We start from the raw sequence: 27,917 nt of genomic DNA on the forward strand, positions 1-27,917 counted from the left end.
TATGGGTAAACTCGGGACAAAACATTGTAGGACCACAGTATGATAAGTTTACTAGACCTACGTCCTGTCAAATTTTTTGAAGTTACCGTGGACGTGTGTTCGCGCCTCTGAGAGAAGTGACGAGTGAACAATCACACATTGTTTATGAAAGCTGTTTCTTCTGCGTCTAATTGGCATCTGCCCAACCTAGGATACCAAGGGCATGGGCAACTAAAACAGGCTGAACAGGAATCTACTGTATAACGTAAACGCTGTGGCTGGTTTGAACTCTGTTCTCCGAAAGTCTGTGTAAAATACTACAATGTCTTCAAAACAGAGAACCCGTGGAGGTAGTACGGGTGCAAGTGGCATGATTCTACCGGAGTTTAAGATTGCGTTGCTGGGAAGTCTCGGCGTTGGAAAATCAGGTAATGGTTTCCGATGTATTTTTAATGGGTGTCTGTCATTCAGGCATTGCAATACAAACTACCGTCACACTCAGGGAGCATATTTAATTTATCGAATGTAGAGAACATTCACTCAACTGACTATTAATCTGCCCGGCCACATACCGAATCCATCGAAATATACGAGTTAATATTCCCTATATCTTTGAAGAATTGACGTGAAATTAACCAGAAATAGCGGTAACACATCCTTTGTATGATACCACAATCTCATACATGGAAGCTACCACATACGATGTTTGATAACATTGGCCTGACAGTGAACTTTACTCATAAATCGTTGGATATCTGATAATGATAAAGTACTCGACCGTTGATGGTAAAATGATTGACAGATTAACTTCCGGATTCATTTGGTGTAACAATAATTATTGTTGTTTGTTTCCGTCATTGATAGGCTTTATGGTTTCCTCGATCTGAACTTCATTGTATATAGTTCGTACAGCCTTGTTAACACATTATAAGTTAGATGGTCACACGGGATGTGTTCCCATGCTTTAGCTTTAAGCTTCAGTCCCACTGACGCGTGACGACAATCTACGATGGCAGGCTATTACATTTCACGGAGAAAATACGTATTCTACACTTGCGATTTCATTATCCCCACCACGTTTTTTTTAGATTTATTTGACGCTGGTCTCAGATATAAATCTTCAGTTCCCTGCGCCAGGGAACAATGCAGGCAACTGTTCTAAATAAGAAGGTCGAATGTCGCAGATAAAGGTGGCGTCTAGTGATCTGCAGGAAGATAGATACACTGCACCGTTCTACTTGGTTTTACTGCCAAACGCTATTTTCTAAATCAAATAAATCGTATTTCAAATTTCACATATGATTGGGGTATGCGGTTTATACAGTGGGTATATTGTCGATGGTTGCTTCCTGTAGTCTTCATTCACATCCCCACTGCGCAGCAACCGAACGATTCAGGGGCGGCAAAGTTTGTCTAAAACTACATGTTAATGGGGATGGGCGAAAAATAAAGATGCCGAAATTCCGAGTTATGTCAACCAATTATATCATAAAAACTATCGGAGACAATGTTTACGTTGTTCGGATCACTCAGTTGGAGTTCGCAATGCTATCGCCTGATTTAAATTATAGTGTAGTCGTTCGGGATAGCGGTGATCGAAAAATAAATTAACAACATTGTTAGTGGTGTGCACGGTGACACGGTGACTCATGCTATGTCCGTCTTTATTTGTTACAGCTTTAACCGTGAAGTTTATCACACGTCGTTTTATAAACGAATACGATCCTAATTTAGGTAAGTATTCCATTCCTCTGATTTTATGAAATTAAGGTTGATACCCACCTATCCCACTCTCTATCAAAATTAATTTTGGTTTCTTGTGTCAAACATCGTTCTGACGATAACGGTTCTGACTCTTTCTGCACACACTGCAGTTCAGGAATATTAAAAGGCTCTTTGGCACCGACGAACTCCGCGAAGCGCGCGCGCCCGTCTAACGACAGCCGGCGTCACGCTGACGTCAAATATACAGTCGCTATGATTGGTGTCCACTGCATCACTTCAAATTACTGATATTACGAAACTGCGATATGATAAATAAATAATTGAAGGAATTAATTAGTTATTAGCTAGGATTTATGAAAAACAAAATGGTGACTATAACCGTACATGATCTGTGCTTCGCGTATATAAATATATATACAACACAGACGGCTGTCACCGCAGTCTAACGATAGAAAGTTGCTCGAAATGGCTATGCCTGTTTTCAAGGTATACGTTTACTTCGTTGCAGCTGTGTCATGGTGTACAATTTGACGAACACTGCGCTTTTTGTGACCAGACGCATTTACCATCTAGCAGAACAGATCCTTCTTCTGTGAGTGTGATATAAGAGAGTGAAATCTCATCTATCGTAATCATTCAAGTTGTTTTATATCTTGACGCACACCTACTATTAAGTCACAAGTCATACTCGTTGGATTAGCTCAGTGGTTGGTGACAACTACTCTATGTCACCCACATTAGATTCCCTAATTACGCTAGATAATCATTCAAAAGTTGGACGCCACGAAGACGAAACTGGCTTCTTACAGAGAATTCAGTTGAATTACAGCATTGTTTCTAATGTTGGCAACAATGTGGAAATCCTATGCTTGTTGAAATATTTGTCTTAACGAAACATAACATTATAATCCATTGTCAAAATAATACATTTCTTCTCGATTTGTATACCAGACAATGATATTCGATTTTTTAAAAACTGTTACGAGAAAAATTATCAAATATTACGCGAAAATATTTAGATCATAGACTATGTTGCACGATAATAGCCAATTATTCTATTTAAATTTATTTTTAAAGTCCCATCATTTTAACTATATTTTATGACCGAACATTCTATCCTATCCAGGTTGAAAGGCACAAATGATTTTTTGAATAGAGCACGATATCTTTTATGGGAGACATAATTGTAATATCGGCAAAATCAAGTGACCATCATCGCTAATGAAAAAAATACGTCACTTTGTAGCACGTGAACATACTCTGCCTCGAATTTGAATCACATGCAATATGAAAAATATAATTTCAATTATATTGTGCGGCCTTAGCGACGGGCATATCAATTAATAATCGTCAGAATGAAAGCACAGGGAATACTTGAAACAGAAGAAATTAATTACCTTTGAACATCGTGTTACAAAATGATACAGTGGCGTCCATGAGTATTCGGAGCCCCCCCCCCCCCCGACCCATTCACTGGATAGACCATAACGTACTCACGCTACTACATGCTACTACCAAATCAATAGTTATGATTTTATTCTCGCTCGTTGGCGTCGTGCTTATTCGCTCCCTGGTAACATACGTTGCCTAGTAAACTAAGCGTAGTTACTTATGATGTATATAATGAATGCCAATTACAGACATATTGCCTACTCTATCAAATCGCCCGTAATCACTTCTTTGACCTTGAATGCAGATCGATATATATATATATATATATATATATATATATATATATATATATATAACGGCGATTTACACCATTGTCAATGTGATATTTGTATAGTTTCTTCCTTTATTCAATTTTTGGTTACTGTTGCGGTTGTATTGAATTTGCTTCTATCAAAATAAATGACGGTTGCCCCGGGGCGCTGCAGCATAAAGTAATGTTATTTTTGCTGAGTTCTGTCACAGACTGTGGTCTGTTTCATCATATTGAGTCGGCGCCAAGACTATTGTATCCGCTGATTTGGCCGATCTTTTGAGCGTGAAATCATAAGAAAATACAATTATATGTTCTTTTTTAGGATGTTTATCAGTTTGTCGTTCTTTTTTCCCGTGTGCGTGTCAGCGCGTCAGTGATAATAAAAAACGCACTAATATACTATAGTATCATGGCAGTCAACTATTCCATTGTGATAATTTTTTTTTTATTTCTGTGAACTTGCGAAGCTTTTAATTTCTGCCACGTTGTGTGCTTTATGGAATATTGGTCATGGTGGGGTTATTTACACATTGACACCACACGCAGTTTTCCCACGTTCCGCGCAAGGCATTGTCAGAATTACCAACTTTGACACATCTGTCTGAACACTAGCAATACATGCCTGTTTTTTTTTTCAGCAGCATTGACCTGAATATATTTGTAACTGATAGTAACCCCCGATTACACATAACTGTATAATCACAGTCTTATCCCAATAGTAATAGCTCATACGTGTATGACGTTTGCTTCGACATGCACCATTAATATAACACTGTGCGACATGCGCGTTTAATCCCTGTTGTCTTCTCAATGAATACTTATTAGGGACATAAATCTAGAGGATTCTATCGTATTTGCATACGTCTCTAATAACTTTGACAACCCCATCTATCCCCCGGAGTGTGTGGAATTGGTAACGGCGTAGACGTATCATAGCTTTGCATTCGTCTATCCGCTTATTTATTGATAGCGCATGCTTCATCGATAACATGGCATTTTAGCAGAGAAGCTTAGTGATTTCTTCCGACCAATAATACTGATTTTTACGGGGGAGAAATACACACAAAAAACAATTTCTTCTCACTAATAAAACTGCTGTATATTTATTTGAAAATAACCCTGTATAAGTTTCCTTTTTTCCATGGAGATATAACTAAATTTTAAAAGTCGCATATTGCAAAAGTGTGTGGGCCAGTTCATAACTCTGAGAACGGTATATTGATTAGCAACGTTTCCCGGTCTCGTGTGGGTGTGAATATGACGATTAGAAGCCATATCAGACAAAGACGATGTTAAGAAAATTGCGTCAATTACCAACTGACTGACGTGTGGATGATGCATGATACGAGAATAACCATTACGCGGCTGGACATAAAAATACAGTCACAACGTCGCCCTACTACAGATAACTCCTTCAATCGATGCATAACAATTACAGACTTAAGACACGCTCAATGAATAATTCCAAACTTGATATTAAATCCATCGTTTGCGTTCTGATGAAACAAATCTAATTAAAACCGTCGTGTGTATGTGTGTGTGGGTGTGTGGGTGTATGTATCTAATTAAAACACCATGGCGCGTTTAAGACGATAGTGTGAATACGTATTAGAAATTTCAGCCGGCACTGACTTCTTGACGCTCATGGGGATCCAATTAACGAAATTAATTGGTTCATTCCGCAAAATGCCAGCACAAAGTTGACACTGGAGTTAAAATTATCTGGACATGCATTCCTATCTAATCAAATAATAAAGTAATATCTCCACCGTGCATATGCCTCGTTCACCCACCCACGTACTATCACCCTATGCTGTAAAAAAAGGTCACCACCCAAACAACCGGCAAGATAGTAAAGTGTCTTCCGTCACAAATTGCTTGCAGGCTACTTGCACACGATGTCTAGTTTGATATCACGCACTGCTAAAACTTTCATACCGATGCTCGAGTTTTACGGTGGATATTTTGTACTCGTCGTTTATACTAGCATTATTAATTCTTAGACACTGGTGACGACAATTCAGTTATTGACAGAGAAAACATATCAAGAATTACGGAGATCGCTAAATCATTCATAGCGTGTACCATGCCGCTGGATATACTAAAATGAAATCGTCAAGTCTTCCTGAAATTAGTCTCGATCGATGCATGGTATTTCTGGTTATGTACAATTGTTTTTACCGATAATGACGCCTGGCGGTCATCAATATGATAAATATCATATATCAACCAAATAAATCATTCTTATTGCTGTCGTAATATTAAAAGCCCATGGCGACAGAAAATGTAATTCGATTGTTCACCTTGCCGTCAGACTATTGGGGATGGGAATCGGTGGCTGACGGGGATATTTCCTAAATTATTTATTGCTTTTTAAGTTCAGTTTAACGCATCGCGAGATTCATGAACACCACTCCCATTCCATCCGAGTTAACAACATATCCCGCCTTCATATCGCGTATGATCATCGATATGATGCTTAAATACCAGTAAAACTGAGCATTGCCGTGTGTGTTGCTATAGCCGGATCCTTGTTTTAGCTTAATGAGGTATTACCCAGTTAAATTTATCCAAATATCTACATGTGCGTTTCATGATTATTACATTAAGTTTCGCGGTAACTAAATAAGGGTCAGAGTTCAATTTCGCCATTTACAGAACTATCTGAAGGATGATAAATATGTGCTCCGAATGAAGTATTATTAAATCCCCTTTCTCGTTAGAGTATTGTCACCTTGGCAACGGTTTATACTAAGTAGCATTCATCAAGAGAACAATAGTGTGTAACCCTGGAGTCGTACATATAAGAAATCATTGACTGGTGGTGTGTTCAAGTCTGGTATAGAGTGATATATACCAAACTATGGCAGACTTTGCCTTTTACCACAATATATCAGACTGTGACGTATACCACACTGTGGCTGACTGTGGCATATACCACACTATGGCAGACTGTGATGTATACCACACTATGGCAGACTGTGATGTATACCACACTATGGCAGACTGTGACGTATACCACACTATGGCAGACTGTGACCTATACCACACTATGACATAATGTGACGTATACCACACTATATCAGACTGTGACGTCTACCACAATGTGGCTGACTGTGGCATATACCACACTGTGGCTGACTGTAGCATATACCACACTATGGCAGACTGATGTATACCACACTATGACAGACTGTGACATATACCACACTATGACAGACTGTGACGTATACCACACTATGGCAGACTGTGACGTGTACCACACTATGGCAGACTGTGACCTATACCACACTATGACATGTGACGTATACCACACTATATCAGACTGTGACGTCTACAACAATGTGGCTGACTGTGGCATATACCACACTGTGGCTGACTGTAGCATATACCACACTATGGCAGACTGTGATGTATACCACACTATGACAGACTGTGACCTATACCACACTATGGCAGACTGTGACCTATACCACACTACGGCAGACTGTGACCTATACCATACTATGACAGACTGTGACCTATACCACACGATGGCAGACTGTGACCTATACCACACTATGACAGACTGTGATGTATACCACACTATAACAGACTGTGACCTATACCACACGATGGCAGACTGTGACATATACCACACTACAACAGACTGTGACCTATACCACACGATGGCAGACTGTGACCTATACCACACTATGACAGACTGTGACGTATACCACACTATAACAGACTGTGACCTATACCACACGATGACAGACTGTGACATATACCACACTATAACAGACTGTGACCTATACCACACGATGGCAGACTGTGACATATACCACATTATGACAGGCTGTGATGTATGCCACACTATGACAGACTGTGACGTATACCACACTGTTGTAGACTGTGACATATACCACACTATTGTAGACTGTGATGTATACCACATTATAGCAGACTGTGATGTATACCACACTATTGTAGACTGTGACGTATACCACACTATTGTAGACTGTGACGCATACCACATTAATGCAGACTGTGACGATTACCACACTATTGTAGACTGTGACGCATACCACATTAATGCAGACTGTGACGCATACCACATTAATGCAGACTGTGACGTATACCACACTATTGTAGACTGTGACGTATGCCACACAATGGAAGCCTGTTACGTATACCACACTAGGACAGACTGTGGCATATACCACACTATGACAGACTGTGGCATACATACCACACTCTTGCAGACTGTGACGTATACCACACTATTGTAGACTGTGACGTATACCACACTATGACAGACTGTGGCATACATACCACACTATTGCAGAGTGTGACGTATGCCACACTATGGAAGCCTGTTATGTATACCACACTATGACAGACTGTGGCATATACCACACTATGACAGACTGTGACGTATACCACACTATTGTAGACTGTGGCATATACCACACTATGACAGACTGTGACGTATACCACACTATTGTCGACTGTGGCATACACCACACTATTGTAGACTGTGACGTATACCACATTAATGCAGACTGTGACACATACCACACTATTGTAGACTGTGACGTATACCACACTATTGTAGACTGTGACGTATACCACATTAATGCAGACTGTGACGTATACCACACTATGACAGACTGTGACGCATACCACATTAATGCAGACTGTGACGTATACCACACTATTGTAGACTGTGACGTATACCACATTAATGCAGACTGTGACGCATACCACATTAATGCAGACTGTAACGTATACCACATTATTGTAGACTGTGACGCATACCACATTAATGCAGACTGTGACGATTACCACACTATTGCAGACTGTGACGCATACCACATTAATGCAGACTGTGACGCATACCACATTAATGCAGACTGTGACGTATACCACATTATTGTAGACTGTGACGCATACCACATTAATGCAGACTGTGACGCATACCACATTAATGCAGACTGTGACGTATACCACATTATTGTAGACTGTGACGCATACCACATTAATGCAGACTGTGACGATTACCACACTATTGTAGACTGTGACGTATACCACATTAATGCAGACTGTGACACATACCACACTATTGTAGACTGTGAGGTATACCACATTAATGCAGACTGTGACGCATACCACATTAATGCAGACTGTGACGTATACCACATTATTGTAGACTGTGACGCATACCACATTAATGCAGACTGTGACGATTACCACACTATTGTAGACTGTGACGCATACCACATTAATGCAGACTGTGACGCATACCACATTAATGCAGACTGTGACGTATACCACATTATTGTAGACTGTGACGCATACCACATTAATGCAGACTGTGACGATTACCACACTATTGTAGACTGTGACGTATACCACATTAATGCAGACTGTGACGCATACCACATTAATGCAGACTGTGACGTATACCACATTATTGTAGACTGTGACGCATACCACATTAATGCAGACTGTGACGATTACCACACTATTGTAGACTGTGACGCATACCACATTAATGCAGACTGTGACGCATACCACATTAATGCAGACTGTGACGTATACCACATTATTGTAGACTGTGACGCATACCACATTAATGCAGACTGTGACGATTACCACATTAATGCAGACTGTGACGCATACCACATTAATGCAGACTGTGACGTATACCACACTATTGTAGACTGTGACGTATACCACACTATTGTAGACTGTGACGTATACCACATTAATGCAGACTGTGACGTATACCACATTATTGTAGACTGTGACGTATACCACACTATTGTAGACTGTGGCGCATACCACATTAATGCAGACTGTGACGCATACCACATTAATGCAGACTGTGACGCATACCACATTAATGCAGACTGTGACGTATACCACAATATTGTAGACTGTGACGCATACCACATTAATGCAGACTGTGACGTATACCACACTATTGTAGACTGTGACGCATACCACATTAATGCAGACTGTGACGCATACCACATTAATGCAGACTGTGACGCATACCACACTATGACAGACTGTGACGCATACCACATTAATGCAGACTGTGACGTATACCACACTATTGTAGACTGTGACGTATATCACATTAATGCAGACTGTGACGCATACCCCACTATGACAGACTGTGACGCATACCACATTAATGCAGACTGTGACGCATACCACACTATTGTAGACTGTGACGTATACCACATTAATGCAGACTGTGACGCATACCACATTAATGCAGACTGTGACGCATACCACATTAATGCAGACTGTGACGCATACCACACTATGACAGACTGTGGCGCATACCACATTAATGCAGACTGTGACGTATACCACACTATTGTAGACTGTGACGTATACCACATTAATGCAGACTGTGACGCATACCACATTAATGCAGACTGTGACGTATACCACATTATTGTAGACTGTGACGCATACCACATTAATGCAGACTGTGACGATTACCACACTATTGTAGACTGTGACGCATACCACATTAATGCAGACTGTGACGCATACCACATTAATGCAGACTGTGACGTATACCACATTATTGTAGACTGTGACGCATACCACATTAATGCAGACTGTGACGATTACCACACTATTGTAGACTGTGACATATACCACACTATTGTAGACTGTGGCATATACCACACTATAGCAGACTGTGATGCATACCACATTAATGCAGACTGTGACGTATACCACATTATTGTAGACTGTGACGCATACCACATTAATGCAGACTGTGACGATTACCACATTAATGCAGACTGTGACGCATACCACATTAATGCAGACTGTGACGTATACCACACTATTGTAGACTGTGACGTATACCACACTATTGTAGACTGTGACGTATATCACACTATTGTAGACTGTGGCATATACCACACTATGGCAGACTGTGACGCATACCACATTAATGCAGACTGTGACGTATACCACACTATGGTAGACTGTGACGTATACCACACTATGGCAGACTGTGACGTATACCATACTATGGTAGACTGTGACGTATACCACACTGCTTTAACAAATGCAACATATTATACAATAATATTGCAATGCTGTAAACATACGCCATTAACGGGGCTCTACTTGAGCGTCAATGTGAATGTAACCGTATTGTACCAGACTGACACTGAGACACAGGAAACTATTTGCCCTAGAAATCAATTTCCGATAACAATTAGGATTTAAACAAAGTCATCTGTCGGGGTTTAGAGATAATTATAAAAAAATAAGCATATATAACAAAAACTACATATTTCATATTTTAATGGTAATACGTGAATGAATGTGTGCCGTTAATTGTGGGTGTCCTGTATGTAACAGGATACGTTTATTACTATAACAGGTGGTGAATGTAATCAGTTTGCATCGAAATATAATAACGTTGGTGAAATGAATGCAGACTGTCTAAAAATAGAATTTGTGTTGAAATTCCTTTGCAATATGTTCCCAGAAACGGTAGTACCTTTTGACATGTCTATGACTACCTCTTGGTCTTGTTGGATAGTGTTCAGATAACAATAACAAGGGTTTTTTATTGTTATCTGATGTTAGCGACACAGTGGCCCCCAGTGTCAGTTACGTCCTAATGTTCGAATCCCAATATCTCGTGTTGATTAAGTATAGTATTATTATTAGCATGCTGGATTTGGTTCCATTCATGGTTAAATCATTTTGATTTTACGAAAGAAGCGAAAGGCTTAAATATGAATTGAGATGATACCCCTATATGCAAATGAATACAGTCAATATTTGCGTTGCAATGTTTCCTATCCCATGTGATTTAATATTGCAATTAATACGTGAAACTGGATTTGGTTCGTTTGCCATTCACGAGTAAATCATTTCGATTTAAATTTACGAAAGTAGAGAAAGGCTTAAATTTGAATTGTGACGATACCCCTATATGCAAATGAATACGGTCAATATTTGCATTGCAATATTTCCTATCCCATGTGATTCAATATTGCATTTACGTAACACCGTGCTTCATAAACCAATTTAACACGGACCAATTTCTTTACATGTCATAGAAATTTGCGGTTTTGATTCAATTTTGCTTCTTTGACGTTTCTATGATTCTCTCTGCTCTGAGTAAGCCATTTTGCTAATACTAACCAGAAACCTTAGTGGCCAAAGACACCATACGACAGTTATCTGTTATTCGTCTCGATTGAAATACCAGTTTTTAATCCTATGAGGATCAAGGAGCATGAGAAAGTATTTTAAAAAGTTACGTTAAGTCAGTCTTATTCCACACTAAGGCCATACGCCAAATAGTATTCCCCGCAAACCATTGAAACATTGAACATATGTCAGTTTCGATTACGTAATTGACCAACAATTCTGTAATTGAGATGGTGGTAATTGACACGTACGTTCTTCCGGAAAAGAGGAACATAGCACCAAGTCGCAGCTGAGAAATGTCTACATTGACCCAATTACGTCATTGCTGCACATCTTACTCAACGGGAATGTGCGAGCCGAGTACAGGGTGTACTCCCGGTAAGCATGATACATACGCACATGAATGCTGAATAGGAATCGCTTGTATGTCGTCAGCGTCACTTATAGAGCATTATTTGAGGCGTCGTTTAAAATGTTTACTGCCTTGAACTGCATTGTATGTATAAGGGAAGTTTTAGTGGAGTGCCATTTTACCCTGCCAAACCATCTCTACATTTACGATCATACAGTAGACGATTGTTTTCACTTCTTAAAGGCCATTCTGAAGTCTCGTTGATGTCCCATTCTTAGTCGGTAGGCCGTGGTAGCCATATCTTGAAGAATATTTAGTTTGTAAAAAAAAATAGTTCAAATTTGAATGAATTTAAGCGTCTGTATTTTGTTTATCTTACTATATCTGATCGCTATTGTAAGTCCATGTACACTTATTTTTCCGTAACTATCTGTATTTACGTTTTGTATAGTATTTATTGTTTAATGTTATATGTTATATTGTTTAATGTTATATATGTATATATGTGTTTTATAATATTTACATATATATATATATATATATATATATATATATATATATATATATATATATATATATATATACCAGGGCCCTTGTGGAAATCAGCTCTAATTGTTTCAAATTTTAAAAACAAATAAATATATTTTGAAAAATCTTATAAATGCATAGGCCTAATCGGTGGGTCATGGTTGGCACTTCTTGGTGGGGTTCCTGAAAAGTCGTGTTTGCGTGTATAACTCAACAGTACTGGTAAGTATATCGTTGGCAGTTTAGAAGGCTCATCTCATATTCCCATCTACGTTGCAGCAACGTAAACGTAACTATTAGTGCATCTTTGCTACATCTCGAATACGAAAGTTCATGGTCATGATTATGTCTAAGCACAACCGGTGGGCCATGATTGCCACTTCTCAGAGACCACCGGAAAAGTCACTTCAAGGTATAGGCTCAATTTATAGGCCATGTTTGTACCTTCTCGCGAGCCATTCTGAAAAGTTTCGTATATGTCTAGGCTCAATTGGTAAGCCATGATTGTAGCTTCTTATGGAACATTCCGCAAAATGCTGTTGGTTTGTTTATGGGCTCCATAGGTAGGCCATGGTTACCAGATTTCGGGGACGATATCTCAAAACACCGTCTAACGTTAACCATGGAGGTAAAAAGAGATGTTTACCTTCATGCGTAAACCAACATATTACTGTGGTTTGCTGAGTTAGCACTTTATTGGGGACATCAGGAAAACTGACGCTCTGTAACGCCGTCAATTAACAAGAACTGCTAAGTAAGATCTTAACTTTTGACATAACCTCGTACTTATCTTCGTCCAGTGGCAGGGTTAATTGGATGCCATAGTGCTAAACAGCTTTGTTGCTCTTTTATTTATTGATGTCATTTGACGTGGTTATGTAAGCACTGTTTATGTTATGTCACACTCAATCGTACAAAAATAGCTCAGCAGTATGATGAATCACTTCCTAACCAGTGCGATCATATATCAAATGCCGTTAAACCTATATAAACTTTTAGACACGTATTCTCTGTCTTTGGTGTCGTACTCCAACCTTGGTTTGTTTCAATAGTTCATTTGACCTTCTATGTCCAGCACAGGCATTGCTCTTCAATGACATGGTGTCTCTTTCTCATGTATTCGTATATCACTCCCCTGTGGTTACATTGAATGGTTAGTAGCTTTCATCAATAAAGTGTTTTCAGAATAGTGTATGTTCATAGTTGTGATCACGTGGTATATGAGTGTCTCTGTGAGTATGTGTTGCCTCATGTACATTTCAAAGCTTTCTAACGAGACCGTTACTGACCCCCGGTACTAACCTCCCACTCAAGCTATTAACAACTCGAAAACCAGGTATTGATGTAAGGTTGTTGTTTTTTCTCAGGCTACGCCAAATACTGTATATTTTTAATGGTGTTCGTTGGTGAGAAATGCTGTAGTCAATCAATTACATATTAAAGTTTAGATACAGCGTGGTTTCCTTTCGACATTATCTGGCGATGTGGTTCACAATTCTCGCAGACGTGGTTGATGTGTGTTCAATAGTTTATTGATCTAACACCGAAATTACGTTTTTCTCTATCTTAACGTCTCGGTGGAGCCAGTGGTGGTCGTATTTTATAACTTTTGACCGAGACAATCTAAATTCTGTCTGAAATTGTCTGTTATATTTGGAGACGAGAAGGAAAGAGGACGCCAGGTCTTTACTCTGTAATTTACAACCGGATGGAAGAAAGCTCGTGTTCTTCTTAATATTAAACCATCTGGTTAGTACGTGGAGTCAGACACAACCAAGCATGCGCCGCGTTATTGGAATGTGATCATAATTATGGTTAATTGACTAATACGTCGGCACCAATAAGTTCATCCCAGCTTTCTCGCTATGCGAATAAATTAAATAAAGTGTTCGTGCCCGTCGTAACTGTTTGTTCTAAAGTAGTCCTCCAAATATTTTCAAATTTCAAATTTCACCCAAACTAGAAACGATTATAATCAACTGGGTGTTCAACATGCGCCTGATATAATTATTCGGATACAGCATTTCATTGATTGTATCGACCACTTTTTGATGGGTTTCCTTGGTTATCACTCATAGATCCATATTAATCACGTTTTTGTCTTGACCGTATCGTTGATTGTTGGACAGATATACGGGGCAATTGTGGATTTTTCGTTCATTGCAAGATCTTACGTAATGCGTGAAAGTCTGTCCTAAAAATCTAATGATTTGAGATTTGATTTTTAACTGGAACTTCCTTTTTACAGAGAGGAATATGGTATTGAGATGCCTTACTTTATCAACATTTACCGTCATCAAATGTGTATAGCACACTATTTAGCGTGGAAATACCTCAAACTTCCGCGTAAGTCGAATAGCACTACGACTTTTCCTTGTCCTGTTGTTACGTTCGATTTCACGCATAATGGGAATGGTGGCGGCGGCGGCAATGGCGATGTTGATGGTGGTAGTGTTGACGGCGTTCAAGGTAGTGTTGGTCCAGGTCCTGAACTTTGTTCCTGTGTGTTAAGCATGTACCTTACTAAGTATGTGAATAAACAATAAGAGTTTCAGGTGTCGCGTCCCATTTTCTCGTACATTGTGAGAAGATCCTTGAATGTATATAACATCTCAGACGGATCACACGTTTAGAGATTTAGGTGAGGTCACTTGGAGACGTGCTTAATCCACGTGCCTTTTGATAGTTTTGTAAATAACTATGTTTTTATATTGATTACATTAAAGAATATACATTGGAGTAATCGTGTCCAATATGTGTGCTATCCTTACAGTACGTAATTAGCATATAACATACCCAGGTGTGTTAAGCCACCAATTTTAGCAAACGTATAGAAAACATTTCTGTTCTATTTCACTTCGCTGAAACGAACATTAAATTCTAATAAATTTTCTCCAGAAAATATGCGCTCACGCTACGTGATTTATCAACTTTTTCAGCTATAGTTTAGTATAGGATTACGCACGGTTTACGCAAGTGTCATTTCTGTATAGAATCATATATTAAAAGTTGATGAATGTTCAATCCCGTGGTACTACATGCAACACTACTGTGCGCCCAAGCGGCAATACTTATATGTGTAATAAGCAAATTCCGATAGATGCAGGTTGCTTGGCGTCACATGCATTGTGTCACCAACTCCGTGCAGTGTGTTTCCCAACTGTACACGGTACCGTATTGCCAAGAAAAACACCAATAACTTGAAAAGCACTGTAAACTTCGTAAACAAACAGGAGTTCTTTTTTCTTTAGTTCTGCTTTACCCTGTGTCACGACCTTTCCCCAGGACAAGTCCGTGCGAATAAAAGAAATGCAAAGGTAAGCGTCGAAGTGAACAGAAAAAAAGTTTTATATTATCATCCCCATTTGCCGTTTGTTAAATCAACACTCGGTGAACTTTAAAGACCTTCCCTTGTTCGCTGTGTTATTTTTAGTCTATCTGTGCGTATCCTAAAGTAAAGTGTCTGGTTCCGAGGACAGCTTGAATTAAGAAGTAGCGTTGTGTTCAAAATATTCGACCTAAGCATACATGACGGGACTATTTAATTTCAATAGAGCGCGGTTAGGCCAACACTTGAGGCAATTGCATCGAAGAATCGACGATCCTGGGTATCTTATTTTATTAACTCGCCGGAACTATCACCATGGCAACTTGAGTGGGTGTCAAGTTACATCCCGGCTTGCAAATCGTTTACAGTTGAGTGAGTGCACGTGTTTGCATGTGTACGTGCTGTCCCAGGGGTTTTAGTTACCGTTGGGGTGGATCTGGTTACTCTTACTTCGCTGCGTTGTGAATTCACAATAACTCCACGCATGCACCTGGTCGGCGAAGAATTTATTATTTGGGGTTTACTAGTAACTATTTGCACGTAATTAACCGGATACAGTGAACTTGAGTTAGGTTCTGATATTTAATAACTGTGGAGCCTAGCTAGCTCGGGCAGTTATCCAGAAAACGAAAACATATACACTGTCAAGATATGTTTATTGTAAGTTGGTGTCGAAAGAGTATCGCCGGTGTATGATTGGTCCTCCTTCGCCACGTCCACCACATCTTGTACGAGGAAAGATGACTGTGACGCTGAAGTGACGTCACACAACAGGTCTCATGGGGTCTATCGAAATAAACAGGCGAAACCGCAACGTCAAACTGTTATTTGGCTACCTATTGATGTGTTGAAGGACATAATGTCGGTGGTCCTTCCCGTTGAAAACTCAAGCAGCTTGTACCGTGACGCTGAGTGTATGAAAGATGACACATGGTCAGTTGGCGAAAACATAGCTAATGGGGTTGCTCATAATAGGTGTTGACAACTCACATGCATAATTGAGATAATATTATGATGTGTATACATTGAAAAAAAACGACATTATGCTGAAAATACTGCCTGTGTTCTGGTCGATTATTTATTTGGCCATATTATATGCCATCATAGATTGAGGTGTAATTGTGGATAAACATTTACCATGCCCTTCTTGATGAGTCTTGTATTCTTGAAAACTTTCAACTGCGCATGCGCATGCGTCTATATAAAATGCCAATAGTTAAGACGCATATTGCACATATGATTGATCGCCAGTCACATCAAATAAATCAACTTACGATCTGACACGCAATCATGATATTAGATTATCGTGTTATATATCTAACTAATCAATATGATCTTGGAATTCAGAATGGTATTATCAAATTAAATTGGTATTGGGTTGAGATAATGTATGATGCAATCATTTATTAGACGGATGGTCCTATAACACGTAGCCATGCACGGATTGCAGAGACATGTATCGAACCATTATTGGTCATTGGCGACTCTATAACTAAAATGGCTGATGAGCATAAATCTTTTGCCAATTTTAACGTTATGTGGCTTTATTAAACAATTAACAATAAAGTCAAAGAATCGTGACTGGGTGGCTACTGAATGTTGTTCTAATTGCTCCGAGGACTCGGAGGTTTTTAAATGGGCGGATATGCTTTGACATTGTTTTCATTCAGAATTCTGCGTGTACAATTATTTCTTTCATACTAGACATTGTGAAATTACACTACTGCCATTGTTAACTCTTGATGATCCGGGGTTTCCGTTGAAACTACTCCAACTACGGGACGATTTTGTCCAACTATATAGGTCCATAGTCCGACAAAGATAGCACGCAATGCCATGCCCGGAACGTCTTACTGGGCTATATATGTAAATCGCAATCATTACTCACAGTAGCGTAACTACAGCTTTCGATAATGGATTCAGAGTCCATGTTTAAGATAATTTTCCCAACCACGGTCCTCTATTGAAGGACCATGACTCAACGAACAATTACACATTTTATGGTCTCCCTTCAGTAAATCACACGTTATCTGATCACTATCGAGCATATAGTCGTGTAGTACAATCGATCCACTTTCCTTTCCCACCCCTGCCTTCTCTTTCAGAAAATATACGTAACGTTGTTTTGAATGAAGTTTAGCAATATTGTTATATGCTGTCCTATGTATACATGTATATGTAGTGTAGTGTAGTGTAGTGTAGTGTAGTGTAGTGTAGTGTAGTGTAGTGTAGTGTAGTGTAGTGCAGCGCAGCTAAGCGCAGTGTAGTTGTCGTGTCGTGTCGTGTCGTGTCGTGTCGTGTCGTTGTAGTGTAGTGTAGTGTAGTGTAGTGTAGTGTAGTGTAGTGTAGTGTAGTGTAGTGTAGTGCAGTGCAGTGCAGTGCAGTGCAGTGTAGTGCAGTGCAGTGCATTGCAGTGCAGTGCAGTGTAGTGTAGTGCATTGTCTAGTTTTATAAATAAGATCCGGTCAAACTTTATGTGCATGCCACCGTATCTAAGATATTTTTCTCACTACGTTATTGCGATACGAGGATTTGACATGGCATTGTTCTCCACATACCATTGTATTTCTGTGTGGTACCAATTCTGTTCAAATACTGAGTGAAGAACTTTATATCATCTACAGGCCAAGAGCCATTAGTATGACGCCCGGAGCTAATCGAAAATAGTAGACCCTTCAAAAAGTCCAAAGCGACGCTTTGGAAGCTGTCGACTCGGACAAATCTACTTGGGTTCTCCTGGCGTGAATGGAATGTCAAGTGGCAAACTCATTACTGTTTAGGGTAGACTTCACATTAATAACAGTTAAAACTGCTGACAGTTTACCGATTGGAATAAACATCGTTAGACAAATAGAGAGAATAGGTGACCCAAGCTGAATCTACTCCTCGCTGTCTTGAACCCATCGACGTTGTCCCTCAGCAGAGTCTTCGGGGCGTAGAACACGGCGTATAGTGGCAGCCCGGGGGGGGGGGATACATTATATATTATATCGGTGTTTCTGCTACTACATTACGGCGATGTAGGACGTAAACATCTTTGATAAAATAACTCATAATCAGAAATCATTCATGACATTTTGTCGATGTTTACTTAAAGCTTAACGCTGTTATTGTCGATTGCATGGTAACAACACATTCACACGTTCTCAGTATATTTAGGTGAGTTTATGAAGGTCGTTGTCGTGCATGTGTTAATTTGTTTCCTGTAATATATACCGAATAGTATTTGTGCAATTTAGCATTAAACGTGGAATTATGCTCAGTTTACAGTGTAACTGTTACCCGCCAAAATTACAACTTAATCCCATATTGATATATACAGTTGCTATGGTAGTCGTACGTAGGCGTAGTCTTAATTAACACTCACCAGTGTCAAGATACGTTTACATTGACTGTTCCGCATGTTGTGGAATAACGTTTCGAGATAACGTCCATAGAATTGGTCTGCTACTTACCATATTTTTTAAAGTGAGTAACAAGACGAGGGACAAGTGAATATTACTACACGAGTTTAATAAATCTGATATAATAGGGACACGAATTCGATATCCTATGTATCCATATAGCAGCATCCATGGAGATAACTCCATGCAGTATCCAAGTGCTAAAAAAATAACACAGATTTGCACAAAAGCCGTCATCCAACATCGGCCACCGTTTGATCACTCTACGATTACGAAATAGAGATGTTTTAGAGGCGTCACAATATTAATGGTTTCGGGGTGCATTAGGATTTTTTACGAACCGTTACGGTTCCACGATCCGTGAAACATCGCCACAAGATATTAGTAAAGCCAATTTCTGTGCGCGGAGAAGTTGAGTTTGGAAGAATTTATATAAATTTAATTATTAATAATAATTCGAGAAATATTGTGTAAAACCACCAACATTCTAAGATTTTAGCATATTTTGTGATAGTCAGCCATCATGATGTCAAAGGTTTATTTGCTTCCATGGACCAATCAGATTACCGGGATTTTTATTACATAGTATGGAGGCATAGACGATTATTACATTGCTTTATTACACAGAACTGACATGATAATATGGGATAAATACTATTCAATGTTGAATTCAATAAATTGATATCTGACATATCGATTGATCATTAAAACTACCAGTCAGCAGAAACATCGTGTAGATCTACTATTTTCCATAGCTGCATTATGCTCGTTTATACCTATAGACATGAACGCTGTTCCATGGCCTAAGCAGTTGTATTTTCAGGAACTTCTAGTTGAGGTGGGTAGGGGTAATATTTGTTTCATAAGCGTTTAATTCCCACAGCTCGATGGTGTTTAGACGGTAATGGTTTAACGATTTTTTCTACTCTATTGTTTTACCTATGAGTATTGTTTAAATTATGAATAATTCCCAGCTCACACGTCTTATGATTTCCTAAAAATGGTCATACATTCTGTTAATTTTCAGAGGTACAAATTCACTATAAATTAGGAAATGTTCGCAAAATGGAAGCAGTTGTCAAGTTTAATTTCAAAAATAGTTTTACTATACAAAAAGTGAGATATAATAATATCGGACTGTAAGAATGGTACTATGCGTGGTCAATATAGCGTTGATAGACACAAGCGAGACAACGTCCGTACATGTAAAAGTTACCCACTGGGGGTGGACCCCACCTCCATATGCAATTACAGTCCCAGATTCCCTCAGTGTAAAGACATATAAAATCAGTTTACAGGCTCGTGTCATTAGCTAAACTCCGTTTCAGTAGTTGTTCGAAATTCGAGTAGACTAAAAATATCGTATCGAGATTTTGGCCCTTGCACGAAGCATAAATTTTATTGGAGTGATTTAACCCTCATCCTGCCAACCCCATGTACTTTTACATTGACTTGACCAAATAAGGTTGAGTCATATACACAAGTTTATTGAAGTGGTGGTGCTACTTGAGATTAGGACTACCCACGTGATGAAAACAATGAACTAGTTCTCATTGGATTGATTTAGTCGTGTGACCTATTCTAGCTGGCAGACCATGACCTGTTGGGCGATTAGATCTCAGACCACTTTTAGTGGCATGAGATAAGATATACTGCATACATGGGTGATATGTGTTATGGCTTGCTCGTTTATGGGATACCGTGGTTCAATGAATACAATACGCGTTGATAGATGCATGTGCCGGCAAAGTGCAAACTTATCTTCGTTATAACGTCTATATTAAACGCTGTTAACTATTCAGTATAATGTCGGTGTCAATTTCAGATTCAAATTAGCTACTTATAATGCAAAAAATACTGCATTATATCAGTTTGCGACTGGATTTGTCTCATATGTTATCAACTCGAAAGTTAGAAATTCATAAATATTTTAATAATATACCACACAGGATAATTTGCGAGCACAAATCATAACCAATAAATAAAATTGAGATTTCTTTTTCTTTTGTGGAAGCCATTCTCTAACTAAAACTGAATGAGATGGTGTACACGCACATCACATGTCAATAACCAATACAGACATGAGGCGGCTATGGAGACATGACGAATTTTGGGAAAACGCCAGAATTTATTTCTGTTATGTATATGTTATTCTTCTATACGGTGTGCGTCACTGGGTTCCCCCTGCATGAACGGGTCAGTGCTGATACCTTCCACCTGGTATGATGCATTGTGGGTAGAATGAATCGGACTCTACAGCAATGTTACAGTGAAATGGCATTATTATTACTGCCTGTGGGTGCGGAATAAAAACAACAAAATCCTTCATAACTTTACAGACATACGAATACAGTCTTTAATTCTGGTACTACAAAAATGTATTTGACATCAGTTTGCTTACTCTTGCGAAAATGAGAAATACGTATTTAACGCCTGAGGAGATATAATAACATTTCCGTTCAGTTCAGCTCAGTTCGATGCAGCTTACGTGAGACGGCCACTGTAATTTTCCAGTTTATCACCTCATAAAATAGAGTCAACACCCCGAGATCACATAGATGACGTCACTGTCGATGAAAAATTCACGTTAATGAGGAACGACAACATAGTACGACACGGAGGTGGAATTATTCAATTACGCTCGGAGGGTGGTTTTATTCACGGCTGTTTTTATGCTTATCCACCCTCCCTCGTAAATAAATTAAAGTCAACTTGCGAATTGTCACAGAAAGGTAGACATTCTCCGTTTAGCTTATAGATGCAATATGGACAAAAACATATATATTTTGATATTGTTGATTTTGATACTCGATACTCCATTCTGTGGACCAAATGGGATTTAAACTAAAAAAAAACACTAATACGCCTGTGCAGTAATACAGTGCACATGCGTATTAGAGAATGTTTTTGTTTCATCAAAGGAATACACAGATATGTACTACCAAAACATCGTATTTAGTTTATGTTAAATCGTGTATTTATCTACATACAGTATTAAACATTAATATTAAAAATGACACACTTTCGTCCATATTGCATCTTTAATGAACTTCGCAATCAAGACTGAACAAAAAATATACTTTTGTTGTTGGTTCTGAGCAACGGTATGATAATAGAATATCTTGCATATGCGAATTTTACACGACTTTCCAATTCTAGTTCGCTCGTGTATTGTAAGCTTTTCATCATACTTCATTGAATACGAACTTACAGAAACCCTGTGACGTGTGTACATATATATATATATATATATATATATATATATATATATATATATAATGGTCGACGCGTAAAACATTATGAGAGATTGAATGGTAAAAATGCCATACGGTGTTATAGAAATTACTCGTTCAGTTTACATGCAAATGAGGTACGTTTAAGACTATTGGTGCATATTACAAAGTTTATTGCCACCCAGCCTCTAAAAAACAAATTAATAAACCCTGCGACTAGTGGGAAAACCACACATGACTAGCCTCCGATAAAAGAGTTGGTTGAACTCTGGGGAATGGACATGTCTAGGCGATTCTCATATTCAGTTGTACTGTATATATCAAACAGTATCTTTACATTGTCTTACACTAATCAATATAAGAAACGCTGACATACGGGGTCACGTGGAAATGTGTACCAGTTTGGGCCAATTATCCGGATACGTTTGTTAATATGAATTTAAAGTACGGCAACAAATCACTTAGTCCACTCGCGTGTGTTTCTTGTTAAATCACAGAAATGGATAATAATTAAAAGATAATACAGTCTGGCTCGTTGACGGACATGTCGTTTTCCATACGGTACCGTCTAATAACCCACAACTAATACCACATGTCCTGCACGTTGTTTTTATGATGCGTCTTGGGGGCATTGTTTTGATTTATTTCATACAGACCACGGGACGTCTCCTTTTGGTTTATTTATAACCATCGCAACAGTACACGTTTTACTTGCGTATCACATGTGCACGTAATTTCTATGACAACAAGAAGACGATGAACCGACTCGTAGGTGTTATCGTTTCCTTTAACGGGGGCGGTTTTCTTCTAATGAAATTTGGTTTAGTCATCACAAATTCTCGCCACAATACATACATTTAAATTTAATATTGTGTATTTATTTAAAATAGTGATTTTCAACTAGAGTCTATTTCGACAAGCACATTATCAAACCCATAGTCACCACAACTCTGCCTTATTATTTGTTGTGCGTGTATCAAATTAAGAATCAATCATCGTGTGGTCTTAGGTTGTGGAATTTTCGTACCGCTTTACCCATAAACAAAATAACTGTATCTCGGGCCGTCCATGTATTACGTATTAAATATTGTTCCGGTTGTCTGTAGTTAAAAATAAACTCCCAAATTCCAAACTACATCAGGCCATAACTCAAAGTTAACGCAAACACTGTGACATGAAATGCACTAAGTTTATATAGTCGCTGCTACGACCACAGTCCCCTTTGGCAGTAGGTTTGTATTTTACATGGAAATAATATGCACAGCAGATCAAAATGGAATTACAGAGTAGAGCGCGTACTGACACCGGTTATCATAGCATCGGCAAACTTGTGGGTACAAATAACGGCGTTCGCACCATGTGATACCATCGTTTAAGAAAACAACTGCTTGGGAAAAAATGGCATTTTAATGGATGTTTCACGAGTAAATGGTTGGAAAATAAACAATCGGAAAGCAGGCCACATATTGTCAAAACAATCACTGTACATCGTCCTGTTATAAAACAACAAGCGCGGATCCACCATCCTTTTCGGGAAAAATACCATAAAATCGTGATCCAACATGAAATATAAACATAATCCAATCTTTGATTATTTTTTGTTTTTTTTTTGCGTTTCAGTATAAACATAAATTGAACTGATCATTATTTCTGTAAACGTAAATAAAAAAAATAGCGCATCATGTTAACCCAAGGAAAGATAAACTGGGGAAGACAGATGACTGATGCATGATGAAGTTGACTCATTTCTGTAAAGCGTCGCCCCGGGAGATCAATATACGTCTATCACGCGACATTCTGTTCTACGTTATCTTAAAGTACAAGTACGTTATAATAAAAAGAAAGACATTAATCTGAGCAATAATAATTGAATTGGGGGGGGGTATATGATATGTATATATGTGTATGATGTCACGTTCGCTCAGTCGCAGAGTCTCGGTCAAACTGGTCTCCACGTATATGTGTGATTACATATGTGTGATTCTTTGAGTGAGAAATTGCATAACACGTACGGAAAACAGTTTTAGGCGTGGCATCTTGCGTTGAAGATGAATTCATTTATATACACCGATAAGATCACATAACTAATATCACTCCTCTACTCTGGGACTTACTCGTTGTGTCTGTCCTTTCATTCATTGCTGTTTTCGATAGATATGTACTAGTACTTCTGAATACTGATGTGATGTGTTAGAAATACATACGTCGTTTGAGGGCGCACTCCTCTACTAAGATGTGGGCAGTTCAGGAATTCCGAAAAGCTAGTTCCCGGCGTCTTTCGGGCAAAACGAAATGACTTCCAGAGGCGAAAACGAGAATATACATGAATACACACATTCACGAGCGGGCGAATGTAATCATTCTTGTACCAAAGGAATTGAGACAATAAATTCGATATATATTTAATTTTTGGCCATTTTCTGTTTTTTTTTATTTCCAACAGAAGATACATACAGTAAAGAAGCGGTAGTGGATAACCAGCAGGTTTTAATTAAAATCATGGACACGGCAAACCATGTAGCAGAGAGTTGGGTGAGTAGTAATATTATTAGGGTAAACACCTGCCCGTAATTGTTGATCATAAATCAAAGTTTCTCAGTATATTGTTATAAGCATAATAATTGAACGACATGTGTGTTTACAGTAACGTATTTAGGAAAATGGATTAAAACAGTTACTTACAATTTTAAACGTAATGCTAAAACGAAATAGCAGGTGTTGTCACATGTTGAAACCCAGACTTTTTAGATAATGCAAGGACAACAAAGAGTTCTATACCTCATCAATCATGATTTATAAGTGTTTTATTTCATGTCACTAGCCAACACCTGAGTTTGAGATACGGCATACAATATTGCCACCATAGAAACCAATAGTAAAAGCGTCCTAACAATGACAAAATTGCCGCCATTCACTAATCTAAAGGTATAATCATCACTTTCTCGTAAAATGTACTGGTGACCCAAGACATTTCAAGAAACAACATCCTTATATCGGCGGATAATGTAATTTATTAATAAATTCTGGTTATTTTTATTTATTTATGAATAGGCGATCTACGTTAAACCAATACGTTCAGTAAAATGCACATTATTATTAAAGCATGTTGTCTGTTTCAGATTGGCTCAGAAGACGAATGTGGAGCTGATCGTTATCTCAATTGGGCGGACTCTTTTATAGTGGTGTACAGCATCGATAATAGACATTCATTCGATACGGCCAAAACATTTCTACAAGAAGTCTCCGACTACCAGAAGCTGAATTCGCCCGAAAAACCGATTTTACTACTGGGAAACAAAGTGGATATATCGAGATACAGGTAGAGATTGCGGATTTTATTACTACTTTTTGTTGCAATGCTGCCTATATGAATTATTAGTACTGTAATGGCACTATTCATGGTGTGATGGGTTGACATCCGGGTACCGAGCCTATGACGTATTACTCAATACAAAACCAATACTCCATACGTCATTGAATAGGATTTCGCCTGGTGGTAACCATAGTGTTGCTAAGATACCAACGTTGTTAGGATCATCTCGGGTCGTTACTAGGCTGTAGCTCTTGAAGGTAGCTAATGTAATAATTTCACAGCCAGGGATAATCGTGGTGATTAGATTGTTTTTATTTTATAATAAGTGTTTACTACAATGTGACGACTTGGAGTAAATCGCGTGGCAACGGAAATATATGCTACTGACAAACAAAGTGACCGACTCGGGTAATTATTGTACGTTAATAAGGTACATTTATAGGACAGTTACAATTGCGGATTTGCTATGGGCAAACATGAGTTATATGACCTCACCTTCGAATAACGTATTACATGGGACGTTATAGATGTATGGTTTCCTAATCGATATCTATTTTCCAGATCGCATCACTACTTAATTTTAATGGCGGTTTTCTTTTTCGCATTCTTTATTTCATTGCATGGTTATTCTGTCATGATATAGTGTGTGTGTCACCATAGTTACCAGTGATTAAAACAAAGTGATTACACACTAGGTCCGATCCATTCCAGATTTAGCTTTTAATACCATCTTATATTTTTATAATCATGATTTTCTTACATGCGTTGACATTTATTCTGTCGCACAATTAGTCGATCGTTGCTTTCGGGGAGGATTATCATATCTGAATAATCCTCTTATAAATGGTATTTTCACTTCATGACGTCACTCTGCGTTTTATATTACCCGACAATCAATTGATAAGTTATCACGTTGTATTTTGCAGACAAGTCAGCAAATCGGAAGGGAATGTCCTGTCACAGCAATACGCATGTAAGTTCTACGAAACCTCAGCGGCCGGTAATTACGAAAGCGTAGAAAAGGTCTTTCTTGACGCAGTCAGGGAAATTAGAGACGAAGCGGAGAGGCACAAGCCGCTGAAACCTTTGTTCATTAGTGACGAAGACAAGCCCGTGACACAGACTAAGGAAACCAAACTCAAACTGGCTAAACCGAAACCGTTACATCCAAAGAAAGGATCAACGTTCAGAATATTTAACAAAATATTCAATTGATTTCGTGCTGTGTCGTACTTTTTTTTTGTCCGAGATTTGACTTTTCGGATACGAGACTGCACGTGGTCGCGTTCTAAAGCTAAAGTTACAACGACAACATTGACTGCTTCGTATATTGTTTTAGTCAAGTTAGGAACAACGTGTTCCACGGTATGTACATGAGTGGCTTCATAAAGTAATCTAAGGAATGTGAAGCTCACTCCGAAACCACGATCCATATTATCTTGAATACACTCATGGGAACGAGGGACAAAAGTACTAACGACGGTGCTTTGTTAGTATATCACATTCTCTCTATAAAGGGACTGTGAGTAGTTGTACTCAGGCTAAGTTATTGGATATGTTTGAGATTTGAGAATACACTACTAAAAATGGAAGAGATTCGTCAATCATTGCCGTCGCTAAACAGCCACACTGGAATACATAGCTTGGAGTCTGCCCTCGAAGTATCATACCCAGATAATATGCTGTTCATTATACCCGTAGCTCCGTGTTTTATTGTATGAAATTGTCTATACCAACCGTGTCAACTGCCCGGCAACGGGTTACCCTCCACTGCCTAGTCCCTGTGGATTTGGTTTATTTCATGTTGTTAAATTTTATAAAGCTTGTTAATAAAACTTATTTAATGTCCTCCGCAACTAGCACATAGGGGGGTGTATAGGAATGAACAAATATTATTCAATTTTAAGTTTGATTACGCAAAATGACGCACAAACTGATTTGGAATGAAAAATATATTGTAAATCGGAATCTACGTGGGATGGGGTAAAATAAAGTCGTAGCATTTTATTTAGCTGTCCAAATATGTCATGGTGGTATTCATTAATTGTGATGTGCTAACTTCATAGAATTTTAGTACTTGAAGCGTATAGCAACCATTCAATACGTGTAAATATGTAAACTTTTAGTATTATCGAACACCTGAGAGAGCTTAATAAACTTATG

General features: G+C 38.6%; 1 protein-coding gene across 1 annotated transcript; it reads left to right on the top strand.

Moving 5' to 3' along the window:
* On the top strand, window positions 1-27,114 carry LOC100367867 (ras-like protein family member 12). The gene is made up of 5 exons (XM_002732751.4): window positions 1-407; window positions 1,657-1,713; window positions 24,885-24,973; window positions 25,561-25,760; window positions 26,681-27,114. The coding sequence occupies exons 1-5, from the start codon at window positions 302-304 to the stop codon at window positions 26,967-26,969; spliced, it is 741 nt and encodes a 246-aa protein (XP_002732797.1). The 5' UTR covers window positions 1-301; the 3' UTR covers window positions 26,970-27,114.
* The last annotated feature ends 803 nt before the right edge of the window (window positions 27,115-27,917 follow it).

The sequence above is a fragment of the Saccoglossus kowalevskii genome, chromosome 13, assembly GCF_978046115.1.
Source record: "Saccoglossus kowalevskii chromosome 13, keSacKowa6.1, whole genome shotgun sequence".
In the NCBI taxonomy this organism is placed as follows: Eukaryota; Metazoa; Hemichordata; class Enteropneusta; family Harrimaniidae; genus Saccoglossus; species Saccoglossus kowalevskii.